Source organism: Macaca thibetana, chromosome 14, assembly GCF_024542745.1.
Source record: "Macaca thibetana thibetana isolate TM-01 chromosome 14, ASM2454274v1, whole genome shotgun sequence".
Taxonomy (NCBI): Eukaryota; Metazoa; Chordata; class Mammalia; order Primates; family Cercopithecidae; genus Macaca; species Macaca thibetana.
The window spans coordinates 46294679-46311563 of record NC_065591.1 but is presented as its reverse complement, the minus strand read 5'-3'; the positions used below and the strand labels follow the sequence as shown (position 1 = coordinate 46311563).

At 39.9% G+C, this 16885-nt stretch overlaps 1 protein-coding gene across 3 annotated transcripts in view; it reads left to right on the top strand.

Annotated features, from left to right (window-relative positions):
• The window catches only part of ZDHHC13 (zinc finger DHHC-type palmitoyltransferase 13), a 53214-nt gene extending 41828 nt beyond the window's left edge, over window positions 1-11386 (top strand). For all 3 annotated transcript variants that reach the window (XM_050755392.1, XM_050755394.1, XM_050755393.1), the window contains exons 13-17: window positions 69-162; window positions 1295-1378; window positions 5438-5595; window positions 8069-8166; window positions 10791-11386. In XM_050755392.1, the coding sequence (XP_050611349.1) occupies window positions 69-162; window positions 1295-1378; window positions 5438-5595; window positions 8069-8166; window positions 10791-10929 (573 nt within the window). In that variant the 3' untranslated portion in view covers window positions 10930-11386. The remainder of the gene's footprint in view (window positions 1-68; window positions 163-1294; window positions 1379-5437; window positions 5596-8068; window positions 8167-10790) is intronic.
• Window positions 11387-16885: the final 5499 nt, after the last annotated feature.

Sequence of the window (16885 nt, the reverse complement as noted above, 5' to 3'; positions counted from 1 at the left end):
TTGCTTGTGATTTGTTACCACTTTGAGACACTGGTTTTTGCTTAGGCCTATCTTGATTGCCCACTTAGATAAGGAAGCCATTAAGGTCACTCCATTGCCACGTATGCAACTCCTGTGTGGCTCGATACGATCAGCACTGCCTGTGGACTGGACGGTGCATAGGTGAGAGATTTAATTTTTCAATTACTACTATGAAGTTAAGCATATGTTTAGTTATGACTCGCAGAAAAAGTGGAAGGGCATCCTAGGGCTCCATTTTCAATATTCCAATAGCAATGAGCCCATACATCATTATTATGCTACAGGTAATATAGTATTTGCACATGCATCATTCTGTTTGGTAGCCACGGACCTGTGAAGTAGACAGAAAAGGTGTTATCTCCAAATTACTTGTAAAAACGCTAGATCATAGAAGTTAAAACACTTAACTTACAGTGACACAACTAGTAATATGTAAACCTAGGTCTCCTGATTCCAGTGGGTGTTGTTCCTTCTGCCGGGTTTTGCTGCTTCAGGAGAAGGTCAGACCATGATGTAGTAGCTGAGGAGCATTTGTGTCATTAGCACTGAAACGCTCCCATCTCCAGCATTGAGAAGGCAGCTTGTGCAAGAGAAGACTTAGTTGCCTGGCCCTTCCCGCTTCCCTTCTGTAGAAGTTTCTCAGATTGTGGGTTGCCAGTCTTCGCATGTCCAGTAGCAACGTGTAAATTTATTGCTGCTCCTCATATTCGTTTTCTGTGTTCCCCCGATTAAGTCAATCCTTGATATTCAGAAGTGGTGCTTTTACAAACGTGTTACATGGGAGGAGGAAAGATGCAGGGTATGATTAGTCCAAAATCCTGCCTGGTTCCCTTCCTTCCATCACAGGATAGGACAGCCTAGAGCAGTGTTTGCTTAGTTAACTGTATTCTATTCCAGAAGTTTTACTTTTACAAACATGTTACATGGAAGGAAGAGACTATATGATTTGTTTAAATTCCTGCCTGCTTCTCTTCCTTCCATCATAGGATAGGCCAGCCTAGAGCAGTGTTTGCTTAGTTAACTTTATTCTATTCCAAAAAAGTATCTTCTTTTAAGTAAGTAATTAATAAATAATAGTTCAGTTAACATAGACAGTTGACTGTGACATATCAGAAATGTGTGGTTTGATTTAATGGTACTTAAAAGCAAAGCAACAGCTTTATTTCTGTTTTACTTTGGTGAAGACTTTTGACAGGAAAGTGGTTAAGGAGGTCTTATGTTGAAAATCAGAAGAAACGAAAATATTAAGTATTTTTTTTTCTTTTTTCTTTAGGTTTTGGCAATCATCACTATTACATATTCTTCTTGTTTTTCCTTTCCATGGTATGTGGCTGGATTATATATGGATCTTTCATCTGTAAGTGTAAATTTTTCTTACAACAAGCACATACACCTACACCCATTTCTACTTTTCCTTGTAAACCGTTGTATATCACATTCTGGCTGGGTGACTATAAACCATACCCCTAATAAGAACAAAGCAAATGCCTCTAAGACTCCCTCAGCTGCAAGAAATACAAGATGAGGTTAGTTCTCAGTACTTTAGGAAAAAAATGTGATAAATTTGAGAAGTGGTCAAAAATAGAAATTCATTTAAGGCAAATACAGATTTGCTCCCCAGTGAAGAGGGAAAGTCAGTTGCTGAAGTAGAAAGTAGGAGGTGATAAGTAAATAAAAAAATGTTTTAAAAAAGTCAGTGGTAGAGAGGTTGGGGGATAGTTGTCCAGTCGTTAAGGAAGAAACCTCTGAAAGCACATGCCATTCGGTAAGTATCAAGTTGAAACTGAGAACTGATGGGAATACTAACAGTTAAAAGGTTGGAAATAGTAACTTGGAAGAAAACATTAGATCACTTATTCTGTGGCCCTGAGGAATGAAAAAAGCTTTCAGTAGCAGTTTAAAAGAGTATATAGGGTCTCACATAGAGAATGACAGCCAGCTGTTTTGAGGTGGTTGACTAAGAAGGACAGGGTTTAAATTGAAGCAAGAAGAATTTTGGCTATCTCTTAAGAATTGCATGATTACATTTTTCAGACCTTGGAAATAGGTTACCTAACTGGAAAAACCTATGATGTTTGTAGTTTATTTATTTGGACTTTAACTGTTTATTATTTATTTGTTTTGAAGGCTTTGGGAGAATTGGGCTCTAAACACAGAGGCTTCACTTCTAATCTGTTTCCATCCACCCTCCTGTTATGTTCTTGGTCAAATCTTAGACTCTACCAGTAGAGTACTGGTTTGTTGCTTGAGCTGAAGTCTGGGGTAATTCCGAAAGACATTAAGAATGTTTTTTTCCCCTAAGCATCCTAAGCCCAGTACACATACACTTTTTTCCTCTCTTTCTCTCTTCTGTGTCTCTGTCTCTCTTTAGTTTAAAATTTTTGTTAGTTTTTGAAAGGCAATTCTTTGTACACTTGCCCCCCCAGCCTCCCAGTTTCCCTCCCTGGAAATATCAAGTATTACAAATTTTGTTTTGTTTGGGGTTTCATTTTTAGAGATTATTAACTAGTATCTATGTGTAATGAGTTAATTTTTGCCTTGCCATAGGCATGGAGGGCTTCAGTTACCTTGTCAGACCCTTTCCTACCTGACGCCTTGGGTGTCTTTGATCAGTAGGCAATGCTTTTGTAGCTAAATATAACTGTCACCATGTTAAATAGGTCTAGTAGAAGGCTGTAATCTCTGAGCTCAGTTCTTGCCAAAGGCCACCAGTAACCCTGAGCATTCTATTTTTATTTTAATTAATTTTAATTTTATTTGTTTGTTTTTTGCTTATTTATTTACATATTTTTTGAGACAGGGTCTCACTCTGTTGCCCAGACTGGAATGCAGCGGCACAATCATGGCTCACTGCAGCCTTAACTTTTTGTGCTCAAGTGATGATCCTCCTACCTTGGCCTCCCAAATAGCTGGGACTACAGGTGCCTGTCACCATGTCCAGTTAATTTTTAAATTTTTTGTGGAGATGGCATCTTCACCATGTTGTCCAGGCTGGTCTCAAGCTCCACGCCTCAAGTGCTTCTCCTGCCTCAGCTTCCCAAAGTGCCGGGATTACAAACATGAAGTACTGCACCTGGCCAGCATTCGATTTTTAAAACTTCTTAGATTATGTCTTATGGTGTAAAAAATAAAAGAGTTTTTGACAGTGCTTGTTTCTATTGAGAAAGCTTCCTTTCAAAGCCTGACAGTAAAGCATATTCCTGGAAAACCTTTGTAAGTTGGCACATGGACCAACTTGTCTCTTGGACTGAATCCTATGGGAGAGGAGCCAGAGTTTACACCTCTCCTGCCTCTCCTCTCTTCTCTCTCTTCACTAAAAATAGTCACCTTTGTTTGCATCTATGACCAGCATAAGACTGTATTGATAAGGACAGAAGCGATTTTTCATCACATTCAATCTTTCCAAGTTAGTTTTTTATTACACATGTTGATTCTTCCCTCCTCTTTGTCTTTTTTCTCTGGCTGTGAACCAATTTTCATATTACATTTTGTTTCATAAGAACAGTCCCACCTTATATTCACTTACAACTGTATAAACTAACTGAGTGTATTTTGTTACCTTTATTCCATTTATATTCCAGCAATATTTCTTTACACTGAATGAGGGTATTGTGTCATTTATTATTATTTCACAGACAAAACATGAACTTGTGCTCCATTTCTCTAATGAGGCCTCACTGTTATCCCACCTCCCTTGTTTATCATTAATGCTGTATTGCTAGAGCCCTGCTCTATACTCTCCTTCTCATGTGATCCAATAGCTGCTACTTCTGTACAGCCTCCATCCATTTCATCTTTTGTAAGGTCTGTTTACAAGGTGGACAGTAAGTGACTCCAAAAGTGTCCTCTTCTACAAGTTACAGAAAGAAATATTGTAGATTACCATCAGGAAGAACTCTGTAACTATCAGAGCCATCTAAAGATGAAAATGATTGACTTGGAATGATATGAGTTCCTTACCATTAGCCATTGGCCAGCTGATAAGAATGTATTAGCACAAATTGAAGTGTTACATTGCATAAGATAATGTATATGACAACTTGCTGTCATATCTTTGATGTTAAATCTGAAAACCAGTATTCTGAAAACTTCAGTGTGAGATCATGCTGTGTTATCAAAAGAACTCCCAGAAGGGAGCAGTAGAAACCCATAAACTGAAAGAAAATAGACATTCTTTCCCACTCAACAGCTGTTTTCTCCACCTACTGTTGGAAATTATATTCTTTTTTGTGATATCAGGTGCATGAGATGCATCTTTCTTTGCTGTCCTAATGAGACGCTCTAGAGAGAGTGTAATTTGCCTTAACTTGTACCTTGATTGCTACTCTGTGATGATTGGTCTTAGAATGCTTCTGGCATATATTCATGAAAGATGGTTGGGAATCAGAGACTTAAAGAGAAAAAAAAAAGTAGACCAAAAAAAAAGTAGATTTTTAGGATTTAAATGTACAGTTGACAGGAAAGTCATGGACTCATTTTCTTCCTGTCCCTGGAGGTCTTCAGAGCATCATTGGAAAAATGTCCAAAACTATTTATCAAATTGTCAGAGGCATTTATGAAACCTCGAGGTGCAAATCGACAGAATTCTCTTTTAAAAATAATTCACCCTTTATGCATGGCCAGGGTGCCTGTAAAAGTCATTGAATTTACATAACCTTGAAGATCTGTTCCCTTGTTTCTGCTGCTTCCTGTGTGTATTTCTCCTTACTGCTGCTCCTAGCTACATGGGTTAGGAGGTTAATATGAAAGGTCATAGTAAAGTTCTTTAATTGGCACACCTGGGGAGAAACTGAGCTGTGACAATCTGAGTTTTGCTCTATATTCTTTTCCCAGGAGTGTCTGTCTTGTGAGTCTCTTCATCTGGCCTTTCTTCCTCTGCAGATTTAGTTATGGTGTCAGTGCAGAAGTATACCCATGCCTAGCTCCCTGCATGCTATTAGATTGTATTCTGATGACATCTAGGTGCTTACGGGATATCTTGTGCCCGCAGCAATGGCCAGTTCATCTGAACCCTTAATAAGAGTTTATATTCAGTCCTGTAATAGACCCATAGTTGCTATAAACATGAATATGGTAGGGAATGTTCTGAACAAATTGTTAACTTCAAGATAGTGTATCTTATGCTGAATGCAGATTTTAGTAAAGATTTTATGGACTCTTTTTGTTATTCCTTCACTGTCAACTACTTATACAGTGTTATCATAGCCTCAATTAACATTAAGCCACCATTTTGTCATCTTTAGTTTTTGAGCTGTCATGTGGAAAATGAAACCTTAAAATTGAATCATGATCTGTGCCATACTTTCTCTTCTCCCTACACAGAACTGCAGTGATTTTATCTTCTTGGAGACTGATAACTAGTTTATTGCCTGTTTTTTTTTTTTTTTTTTTTTTTTTTTTTTTGGTGAATTCACAGATTGGTCCAATCATTGTGCCACAACATTCAAAGAAGATGGATTATGGACTTACCTCAATCAGATTGTGGCCTGTTCCCCTTGGGTTTTATATATCTTGATGCTAGCAACTTTCCATTTCTCATGGTCAACATTTTTATTATTAAATCAACTCTTTCAGGTATTTATTTCTCTTCTTATAATGGCTTTGAGTAAAATTTCCAAAACTTGTAGTGAGATAGACTTGAATTTAAAATCAGAAGATGTACATTCTGTTTTTACCTCTGTCACTGACTCTGTGGGTCTAGCCATGTCATTTAACCACACTTGAATTTCAGGTATTTTGTCTGTAAAATGAGGACAATAATGCCTATCTACTACATTAAACCACAAAATGGTTTAAAGGTTAGCATAATAAATTATTGGAGTTTAACCTAGGAGTTACCTAATCTGACCTCTTTATTTTATAGATAGAAGTATAGAAAGGTAAATTGAATTGCTCAAGGTCACCCAGTGTGTGGCAAAATCAGAACTGGAAACTTGGGTCTTCTGACAGTCCCATTCGAGGGCTTTTTCCATTGTACAGTTAAATTATATGTTGTGTGTAAGCATAGTATAAGCTGTAAACCATCATGCAAACGTGAGAAGATTGTTTTCCCTCAGTTTTTCCAACCCTGTTTGTTACCTTTATTACTATGCAGTGTTTAAATGGATGAGAGTGGAAAGAAATGAAAAATACATCACTAACCGATGGTCATAGTAATTACATTTTCAGAGAAGGCCATGGCCATTAGAAAGTTCAAGCTCCAGGGCAGTAGTCACCTTCAGCTTTCTCCAAAGCTTTAGTCCCTTCCCTGCTGCCTTCCAACCCCTATGAGCCTAACCTAATTCTCATGATTGCTGTGTCCTGCCCACGTGGAATGGGAAGCAGGTGGTCATCAGTCTGAGTCAATTACTGTAAGACCTCAAAAAATTAGAGCATTACTCAACCAAAGCAAAGTGTATTCCACTTTTATGGGAAAGTAATCAATCTCAAAATAATAATGATGATAATAATAACAAGAAGAGAAGGAAGGGAGGGAGGGAAAAAGAAAGAAATAAAAGAGAAGAAAGAAAAGAGAAAAAAGAAAAAGAAAAAAATGTTTAGGGATGAAATTGAATTAATAATATTGACTAAACTGAGGTTTCTGAACATTCCTCTCAATCTCCTATCACTCTGACATCAATAGACTCCGGCAGCAAGAATAGATACTAGCATCTGTGATAATATTATCATTTGTAATACCTAGTATTTATAATGCTTTGAGACATCATTTCTAATTATCTTTCTTTTTTTCTGGAATCTTAGAATAAGTACAAGTATATGAGGTGATAATATCCTTAATTTTTTAGAAAAAGGTCAATAAGGCAAAAAATGGATTCAAAGTTTCAGATAATTTCAAAAGGAAGAATTCAGAACAAAGCTGTTTTCTTAATGAACAAAACAATCCAGTTCTTTGAAAACGTTTGTTTCCTGAGTGCTCCGGGTAGTCGCGGCTTTGACTGTAGCAAGTCAAGCTAAGTGTTTAGGTGTTGGTTAGGAGCATGGGCTTTATTCTCACACTGACCAAGGAGTCAGTACCAGCTCTCCCACTCTAAGCTGTGTGGCCTTGAATCAGTTACTTCATCTCTCTAATCCTCTGCATTAGGTATTTGATTTTATTTATTTATTTATTTATTTATTTATTTATTGAGACAGAGTTTTACTCTTTTGCCCATGCTGGAGTGCAGTGGCAGGATCTCCGCTCACTGCAACCTCCGCCTTACCATTTCAAGTGATTCTCCTGCCTCAGCCTCCCAAGTTGCTGGGATTACAGGTGCCCGCCACTACGCCCGGCTAATTTTTGTGTTTTTAGTAGAGATGGGGTTTCACCACATTGGCCAGGCTGCTCTCGAACTCCTGACCTCATGATCCACCCGCCTCGGCCTCCCAAAGCACTGGGATTACAGGCATGAGCCACCACACCCTGCCGCGTTAGGTATTTTAAATAGATTATCTCAAATCCTTAAAAAATATGATGAGGGTGGTATGGTGAGCTGTTTTACAGATAAGGAACTTGAGGTTTAAATGAGATGACTCTGAATAGTTATGGTTTTTCATGATTTAAGAATTTTTAAGTTTCCTTAATTCTCAGTCTTCCCCACGTTTTTGGAATTAAATGTTCTTTACTTCTGATTAACTTTTTCTTTGACCCTTTTCAAGGAGATACTAAAGAGAACACACAAGTTGAGATAATTGCACTAATACCGATCTTATATTGTTTTATCTAAAAGTTGCACACTGAATGTGCTGAAAATTAAACATTACCATATGCCATAGCTTGAATTAATATAGCAATTATTTCACAACTCTAAGTCAATGTATAGTTCTTTCTTGAAGGTTAATAAAAATTAGACAATTAAACAATTACAAAATGCCCAGCTACTAGATTTATGTGGGAGAGTATAGTTTAAGGCTGCTGCATCTCTGCATCACCATGATCGTTGATTAGAAAGCTGGGGGATATTGTCTTTAGGGGACTACTGAATGTTTGCCAGTGTCCTGTGATGTACTGCTAAGAGTGATGGAGCTACGATGTGGGATTTTTCATGTACCTTCCACCCTTCTTTTTCAGATTGCCTTTCTGGGCCTGACCTCCCATGAGAGAATCAGCCTGCTGAAGCAGAGCAAGCATATGAAACAGACATTGTCCCTCAGGAAGACACCATACAAGTAAATGAGACCTGTTTTGGACACTGAGTCCTGTGGAAGATCCCTAGTCACTGGTTTCCTAAGCTGGTGCCACTGCCCATGGCCTTGTTGCTGTTCTCTAACTTGCCTTCTAGTACAGTTGATCCCCCTTTTCTTAGAGAAGATTTAGTGATGGGGTGAGTGGTAAAGTCGTGAGCCCCAAGGTGGTAAGAATTTGAGAGTTAGTTTACTGGACACAGCACAAATAGTAAGTGACTTTGAAGTTTTGCCAAAGTGGGGAATCTCTCCAGTCAAGCCACATAGTCACGAGGTTGTCTGTTGCTGGCGTGGAGTCGATGTGAGATAATTAAGTGTATGGCTGAGGGAGCCAGCCACAAGGTGCTCTGTAGAAAGTGTTTGCTTGTGTGTTTGCCAGGATTTTCAGCCTGGCTTTCTATCACCAGTAATTCTTCTAGCCCTATGTTGAATGTGCCGACTTGTACCAGGGAGAAGCCAATTTTTCAGGTTTGGATTTGTTCCCCCTGGAGCATTTGGTTGTATGAAACACGTTTTCAGTTGAAAATGAGAGTATGTGTAGAAAGACCTTCGTCTTATGATATGAAAGATCGGACTTTGAAGCTTATCTCCCTGCCACTTATGGCAGGGTCTTGGAAACTGGGAGTGCTGCAGAGGTGACCCAGAGCCCTCTGGGGATTTGAACGTTCACTGCATATCTCATGAGCAGTCTATTTTAAAGCATGCTCTTGGTACAAGATGAAACTGTTAGGCTGTTAGACAAGGGGATCAGAGACTGGAATATGACTACAATGTGTATTTAGGAGATGAGAGAAATTGACTTAATTGGGAAGAGATGGCTCAAGCAGTGGGGAGTGGAGAGGAGTGTAAACTTGTGATGATAGTTTCACATTGACAGTGATAATAAAGTCCCTTTCTTTGTAGCTTAACCAGAGGAATAAATATTTACTCCACTAAACTATGGAAGCCTGTGGTAGAGTTGGAATTTGAAGCTGAGCCTTGAGAGATGTGGGGCAGGGCACAATGGAGTTGGGAGGCAGGAAGGGCATTCCAAGCCCTAGAGAAGAGTCTGAATAGAGGGACACATGAGAGCTCTAGAGCACGTTTGCTGAGTGATGGCAGCATCAACTAGAGGAACTCAACGGAAAACTGAGTCCCGCCCAAACCAAAGATTTTACTTGTTTTCCTCCCCTAAGTTACTTTTACTCCATACGGTAGTCACCCTTTCTCCACGAGGGATATGTTCCAAGAACCCCAATGGATGCCTGAAACTGCAGATAGTACTGAACTCTGTATATACCATGTTATTTAAGTCTGATAACCCAACAGGCAGGTAGTGTAGACAGAGTGGAAACACCAGACAAAGGGATGATTTATGTTCCAGGCGGACAGAGCTGGATGGCGTGAGATTTCATCATGCTCCTCAGAACGGGAGGCAATTTAAAGCTTATTAATTGTTTATTTCTGGAATTTTTCATTTTAATATTTTTGGGCTGCTGTTGACCACAGGTAACTGAAACTGAAACCAAGGGGAAGGGGACACTAACTAGCTTTTGAGGCAGGCCCTATAAATTTCTAGCATGTGTCCCCACTGCCACCCCATCAACTCCACATAGCCCTCTTCCCAGGAAGTTGCCCTCTGAGTAGTGTTGGTCCTTTAATGGCAGCAATACCATCATCCCCATGCAGAACACAATCTTCTAAACGCAGTCATCCCCATGGACAGGTGTGTTTTGATGTGTGTAAGGGATTGGGTTGGGCACTTAAAAGATAGAACATATGCATAAAAATGAGCATTTCTCATAACTGGAATAGATAGTAGTACTTCTGAAATTTAAAGGAGAAAAAATGATGCCTAAGACAGTGTAGTCAGGAAAGCTCCAGTGGAAATGTGGACGTTGGCCTGGGCCTTGAGAACTGGTAGGACTTGAAAGGATAAGGGGGTTCCTGAGCTAAGTGTAGAGCAGTGTTTGTTCCAGGCCCACACAGCTATGATCGTGGGAAAAACAGAACCAGAGTGCACAGGGAGCTAGAACTTGAGGGATACACTGTATAGAGCCTTGAATACAAAGAGGAGGAATGTTTTTTCAGCCTCTAGGCAGAGGAGTGTCTTTAAAGGGTTTTGATTGGGAAGTGAGGCGCTATGACTATATCAGGGTTTTTGGAGGACAACAGTCTGCAATATGCAAGATGAATTAAAAGGAATTGAGACAGATAATTCATTTAGAGAGTTACTTACAAGGTTTAGGGAAAATCCCATCTTGTTGATTAAGTTGTTCTGGCCTATGTGGCCTTTGAGGTAATCAGGTCTGAATTAGGGAAGTAGGAATAGAAAGAAAGAAACTTATTGATGTCAGTGGCCAGTCCATTAAGTGAGGAATCCAAAATGAAGTGATGACGAAAAGCCCAATTAAGTTACTGAGCAGAAGCCAGAAATCTCAAAATACAGATTCAGGTCCAGAAATAGGTTTCAGTTTTAAGGTCCCAGAAGCCCAGGAACTATCTGATTTACCCCTGGATTTCTGCAAGATGTTCAAAGGACATTGTACCTTATAGATTCTCCATGAATGTTTGTCAAGCTACACAGGAAATATAGTAAGACATATTCTCTTTTTTTTTTTTCTTGGCAGCCTTGGATTCATGCAGAACCTGGCAGATTTCTTTCAGTGTGGCTGCTTTGGCTTGGTGAAGCCCTGTGTGGTAGATTGGACGTCGCAGTACACCATGGTCTTTCACCCAGCCAGGGAGAAGGTTCTTCGCTCAGTATGAAGAAAAGCAACCCAAAACTCTCAATCTGATTTGTTTTTGTTTATGTTGATGCCCTATAGTTTGAAAGTAATGTAAAGATTTAGAGTTCACCTAAGTCCAAAGGAAAACACTGGTGGTTTTTTAAAGCCATTGGGTAAAAAAAGTTCTCAATAAAGGCACTACAATTTTTTAGATTTAGAAAGATGGACTTTTCTGATAAATCTTGGCAGACATCTAAAAAAAAACATTTTTCACAAGAAAACGCAAGTTACTTTTTTTGGAAATAATACTCACTGATTATGGATAAAATGGAGTATTTTCAGATGCTATATTGGCTGTTTCAAAATAGTACTATTCTTTAAACTTGTAATTGTTGCTAAGTTATTTGTCTTTGTTGTATCTATAAATATGTAAAAAATATTTAAATAGATGTACCTGTTTTGCTTTCACACTTAATAAAAAAAAATTTTTTTTTGTAGTTGAGACTTGGTTTCTGACACTTAACACTTCTAGAGTCTTAAATTAAGATGTACATAGGACACAAAGAAATTAGTTCACAATTCCAGGAATAAGTTGAGATTATGATTAATACCAGTAAGCAAGATTTAATTTGATTTTTCATCTTACTTAGAAAAGAGAACATAGAAAGTCTTAAATTTTAATTACAACTTAGTAACCTCAAAATATTAGACTGGTATGACTATAATTACTAATTTCCCTTGTTCTACAGGAAATGCTAATTCAACTTTAACTCTAGTATAGTAACTCTAGTATAGTATTTATACACCCCTGGGCATGCCACCTTCCTGCTGAACAACCTTCCTTGAGTTCCTGTTGCTCTTGGGGTAAAAGCAGAAATTCTCATTGTGCCCGACAAAGCCTTGAAGCATATGATCCTGTTTTGTTTAGCATTGTCAGTGGATCACGTTGTACTCTAATCATGTTGGCCTTTCATTTCAAAGATCCATTCTTTCTTCTACCAGAGATAAGAGATGCAGATAAGGAAACTAAAGCCAAAGAAGTTTTTATCTTCTCCAGGGTCACAGAGATACTAAGTGGGGCTGCCACTCTACAGTCCCAATCACCTAGAATATTGCGTGACACATAGTATTTGTTCAAAAAATATTAGAATTTGTTGAACTAATTTCAGGGTTTTAAGCAAGAGAGGAAGCTATCAGAATTGTGTTTGAAGACTGTGCTGCTCAATTGGGATACAGAAGAGCTTTTTCAAGGTATATTCTTTCTCCCTTCTTCTCTCACCAGCTCCTACCAAGTTAGTATTGTGATCCAGATGGTCCAGAGACTTTAGATCAGAGTCACAGGGCCAGGGTGAGTGTCTGGGGCTCACAGTTTAAAATTCAGTTTCTCCATCTCAGACCTTTCACATCAGTCTCTGGGGAGAGAGTGCTGGAATCCTAATGATTCTTACATGTGCACAATACTGTTTGAGAATCATTTACTTAAGGAACCTTACATTCTCCATTCTCTACATTGTGAAAAGTTATTTTTTTAAGTTTGAGAATCACTGTTTAATCGGTATGCAGTTGTAGTGGTAAAGAGACCAGATTCTAGGGACCCTGGGTTTGAATCTTTGACCTGCTAATTACTGCATAAGTTACTTTTAATCCCTTTGGGCAAATGACATAAATCTCTCGAGCTTCAGTTTCCTCATTTGGATTATGTAGATAATAATAGTAAATACTTTGAAATGTCATTATGTGAATTAAATGTGTCAGTGTTTAAAAGTGCTTAGAATTATACTTGGCATATAGTAAATGTTCAATAAATGCTGGCTATTAATTTAGAAGTCTAACAGAAAACTGATTACAGGAAAGATAAGCTAGAGGTAGAGAAATGCACCGAATCCACCCTTCCGTGCTCTGTGTTGTATGTTCTAGGGCTAGAATTCTGCAAGCTACAGTCTCCCTGCAAGACTTCCCACTAAAGTCTGCCAGTAGACTGCAAGGAGGAGCAGAATAGGGACTTATTTCATTCTTGCCAGCTATTCCTCTCAGTGTTGCTCCAGCGGTGGCCCTTCGCCCTGCAATGACATTTGGAACCAGTGTCCAACTCTTCTTCTTCCCAAAACCTACTTCATCGTGCCCTGTTAGAAGCACTAGCAATAACCAGGCAGGGCTCTCTTCTTTGACATCTGACTTCTGCCCCGGGAGACTTCTTCTCTGGGCATCTGAATTATGATAACCCATCTCTTCTCTTCGTTTCCCTAGCCCCAGGAGTGGTAGCTGCCTCTAGCAATTACTATCTCTGTGTTAGGTCAGTGTGTTCCCTTTTTACTTTTTCAAAAATAACAGCACCTGTTTAGCTAATTCACTCTACTATATTCTCTTTATTAAAATAACTAGTGTGGTTTCTGTTTTTCTGGTGAAACTTGACAGATACAGAATATTAGAAATAAGCTGTTATTGATGGTCTAGGCAAGAAGTAATGAAGGCCTGAAGCAAGATGACGACAGTGGCACAGAGGAGACCCAGCAGGCCCAGATCACTGATTGGATGCGGGGAGTAAAAGAGGAGCCAAAGATGGCTTTGAAATGTTGAACCCAATGAATGAGAGGATGAAGATGCTACTCAGAAATAAGGAACACAGTGCGGGGAGACTAGGTGAGGAGTTTGGTGGCTGGGATCTACTGAGTTTGAGGTACTCGCAGGCTCTCCAGTGGGAAAGTCTAGAAGGCAACTGAAAAGAGGCCAGGACATAGATAGGAACCATCTACATAGATGGATAAGATTGTCACAGGGGAGAGGTAGAAAATAAATGAAAATGGAGAGTCACCTTCCTCACATGGAAAGATGTATGCTAAAAAGAGACCAAAGATAAGAACTAATGCGAACGAACAGACTAAAAAGTGAGAGAAAGGAGAAGGGCAGGAGCAAGAGCTTATGGGATATAGATTTAGGGAGCTAGAGAAGGAAGAAGTAACTAAAAGGAGATCGAGTAGGAGGACAACACAGTAGTGTCAGCCAGGCGCATTGCAACTCCTGTAATCCTAGCATTTTGGGAGGCCAAGGTGGGCAGATCACCTGAGGTTGGGAGTTTGAGACCAACCTGACCAACATGGAGAAACCCCATCTCTACTAAAAATTCAAAATGAGCTGGGCGTGGTGGCACATGCCTGTAATCCCAGCTACTTGGGAGGCTGAGGCAGGAGAATCGCTTGAACCCGGGAGGTGGAGGTTGCGGTGAGCCGAGTTTGTGTCATTGCCCTCTATCCTGGGCAACAAGAGGGAAACTCCATCTCAAAAAATAATAATAGTGTCATAGAATCAAGGGAGGATTCATTTCAGAGAGGAAGCAGTCAATTGGCAGGAACTAAGGAGCGGCTTGAGCAGAAGTTGAGAATAGCTGACGAAAGACAAAAGAGTTTGTGATTAAGAGGTTATTAGTAGGGCCAGGCGCGGTGGGGATTGGCAAATCACTTTAGGCCAGGAGTTCGAGATCAGCCTGGCCAACATGGTGGAAACCCCATCTCTACTAAAAATACAAAAATTAGCCAGGCATGGTGGTGCGTGCCTGTAATCCTAGCTACTCAGGAAGCTGAGGCAAGAGAATCACTTGAACCCAGGAGGCAGAGGTTGCAGTGAGCTGAGATCATGCCATTGCACTATAGCCTGGGCAACAGAGCGAGACTCCATCTCAAAAAAAAAAAAAAAAAAAAAAAAAAGAGGTTATTAGTGACCTCAGTTATTAGTGGTGGTTGAGGATGTAGAGTAGGGGCAAGGAAGACTAAAGAATCTAAAAGACTCTTTAAACTCTAGACTAAGTGGAATCTAGTATTACAGTTTGGCTCTGAAAGGAGAAAGAAGGCAGTAGCTTGTGGCATAATAGCAAGGTTTAGTCTGTTTTATTTTAAATCCAAGATAAACCCAATCATGTTTTTCAGGGCCAGGGGAATGTGACTGTTATGCTATTTTGCCATAACTTCATTCCTTTCTTCAAATATCTGTATAGACACATTGGAGACAGCAAATTTGAATCTCTTTCGCAAATATCAGGCAAAATCTTGATCATGCCCCCTGTGACTTAGGATGGATGCTGGCGCCGTGAGAGTGGAATCATTTGGATGTAGCACAGTCTATGTTTCAGGTGTGTAGTAGTCACGGGAGCTCATGCAATAATAAATATCCTCCCAATCTCGGTGACTTCACACAGTGTTTCTTTCTCATGTCATGGTCTGTTTAGCTGTTAACAGGTGTTCTTCCATGCACTGACTCAAGCTGCTTCCCACCTAGTGGCTCCACCATTTCCCAGGGCCTCAGTATCCACTGGACTTCTGCAGACAGACATATGGAAAGAATGGAGACTCTCCTGAAAGGTCATGGAGGCCAGGACTTCATTGGCCAAACTTAGTCGTGTGTCTCAGTGAACAGTAGGGGAGCCTGGGAAATGTAGTGGAACAGCATGCCCAAGAAGCGGAGGGGAAGTACAATTGCTGAACCACAATAAGCTTCTTCCTTTGTTTTGTTTTTTCTAAACTCATTCAATCCAGTATGTAATAAACTTTTAGATTCTAACAGAATTTGCATTTAGCCTGGCCTATACTCTCCCCTATTTCATTCACTCAACAAATGTTTGTTAGGTGTCTACTGTGTGTCAAGCACTGTGAATGACTTGACATGTCACATTCTAACAAGCCGGCAAATGGGAATTCAAAATTTCAATACAATGACATAAGTGTTATGCTAATTACATACTGTCTATGGGAGTGCAGAGGTGGATTAATTCTGCTCGGGTAGTTCAGGAACAATTTGCAGAGGAGATGGCATTTGACCTGTGACTTGCTTAATAGGAGTTCACCAGGCTAAGAAGTTGGATTAGTGGGTAGAGATAGGGGGAGGTTCCCATCTTCCAAGAATTCTAGGCAGAAGGAACAGCATTAGCAAAGGCATGATGGGGTGTGGGTTCTGGGCATATTTGGAAAGCTCCAAGTCTTTGAGTGTAGCTGGAACTTGTGTGGAAGAGATTGTCTGAAGCTAAGTTGAAGGGGTAAGGCCAAGGCCAATTTGTGAAAGTCTTTATGTGATACACTGTTACAGGCTGAACTGTGTCTCTGCAAAATTTATTTGTTGAAGTCCTAACCCCCCAGTACCTCAGAATGTGATGGCTGCATTTGTAGATAGGGTCTTGAAAGAGGTAATTAAAATTAGGCCATTCAGGTGGTCCCTAATCCAATATGACTGGTGTCCTTCTAAGCAGTGGAGATTGGGACACAGACACCCACAGAGTAAAAACCACGTGAAGACAAAGGGAGAAGACAGCCATCCCCAAGCCAAGAAACGAACACTGCTGACACCTTGATCTCAGACTTGAGCCTGCAGAAATGTGAGACGATACATTTCTATTAAGTCACTCAGTCTGTGATACTTTCTTATGGCAACCCTAACAGACTATTACACATCCTGAAAAGAGGGATGGAGGGGATGTATTCTAGAAACATTTGGAGTCAGAATCCAGGAGGCTTGAGAAGTGAGGCAAGGTGGGGTGAGAAAGAGAGCAAAGCTAAGGATGGCTAAAGTTTTTAGCTTCAGATTTCCTGGGTAGATGGACGGTGGGGCGAGTCACTGTGAAATGCAGCAGAGGAGGAGGAGGTTGCATTGTCCTGTGGTCACTTCTCAAATGTATCTTACCCCTCAGCAAACCTGGAAATCCCAAGCATAGTGCCAAGATCGTATACTGTTTTAAAGCTCATGTAGGGCCTTGTCCAAGACACTACATAAACAGCACTGAATAAATGCTCATTTCAAAGAAAGCCTTTCCCAGGGGACTTGGAGTGTGGAAAACCCCACGGTTTAGCCAAGTATTTTATAGTTCTTATCACTAGATTTTCACTTGCTTTCATGTATTCCAAATAATTCTGAATTGCACAGTGCTGGGAGAAGTGCTGTGGTTGTTAAAAGCAGAAGCCCAAGAAGTGCTTGAGCCGCTGAAACTTGCTGAAGAGGCAGAGAAAGACATTTCT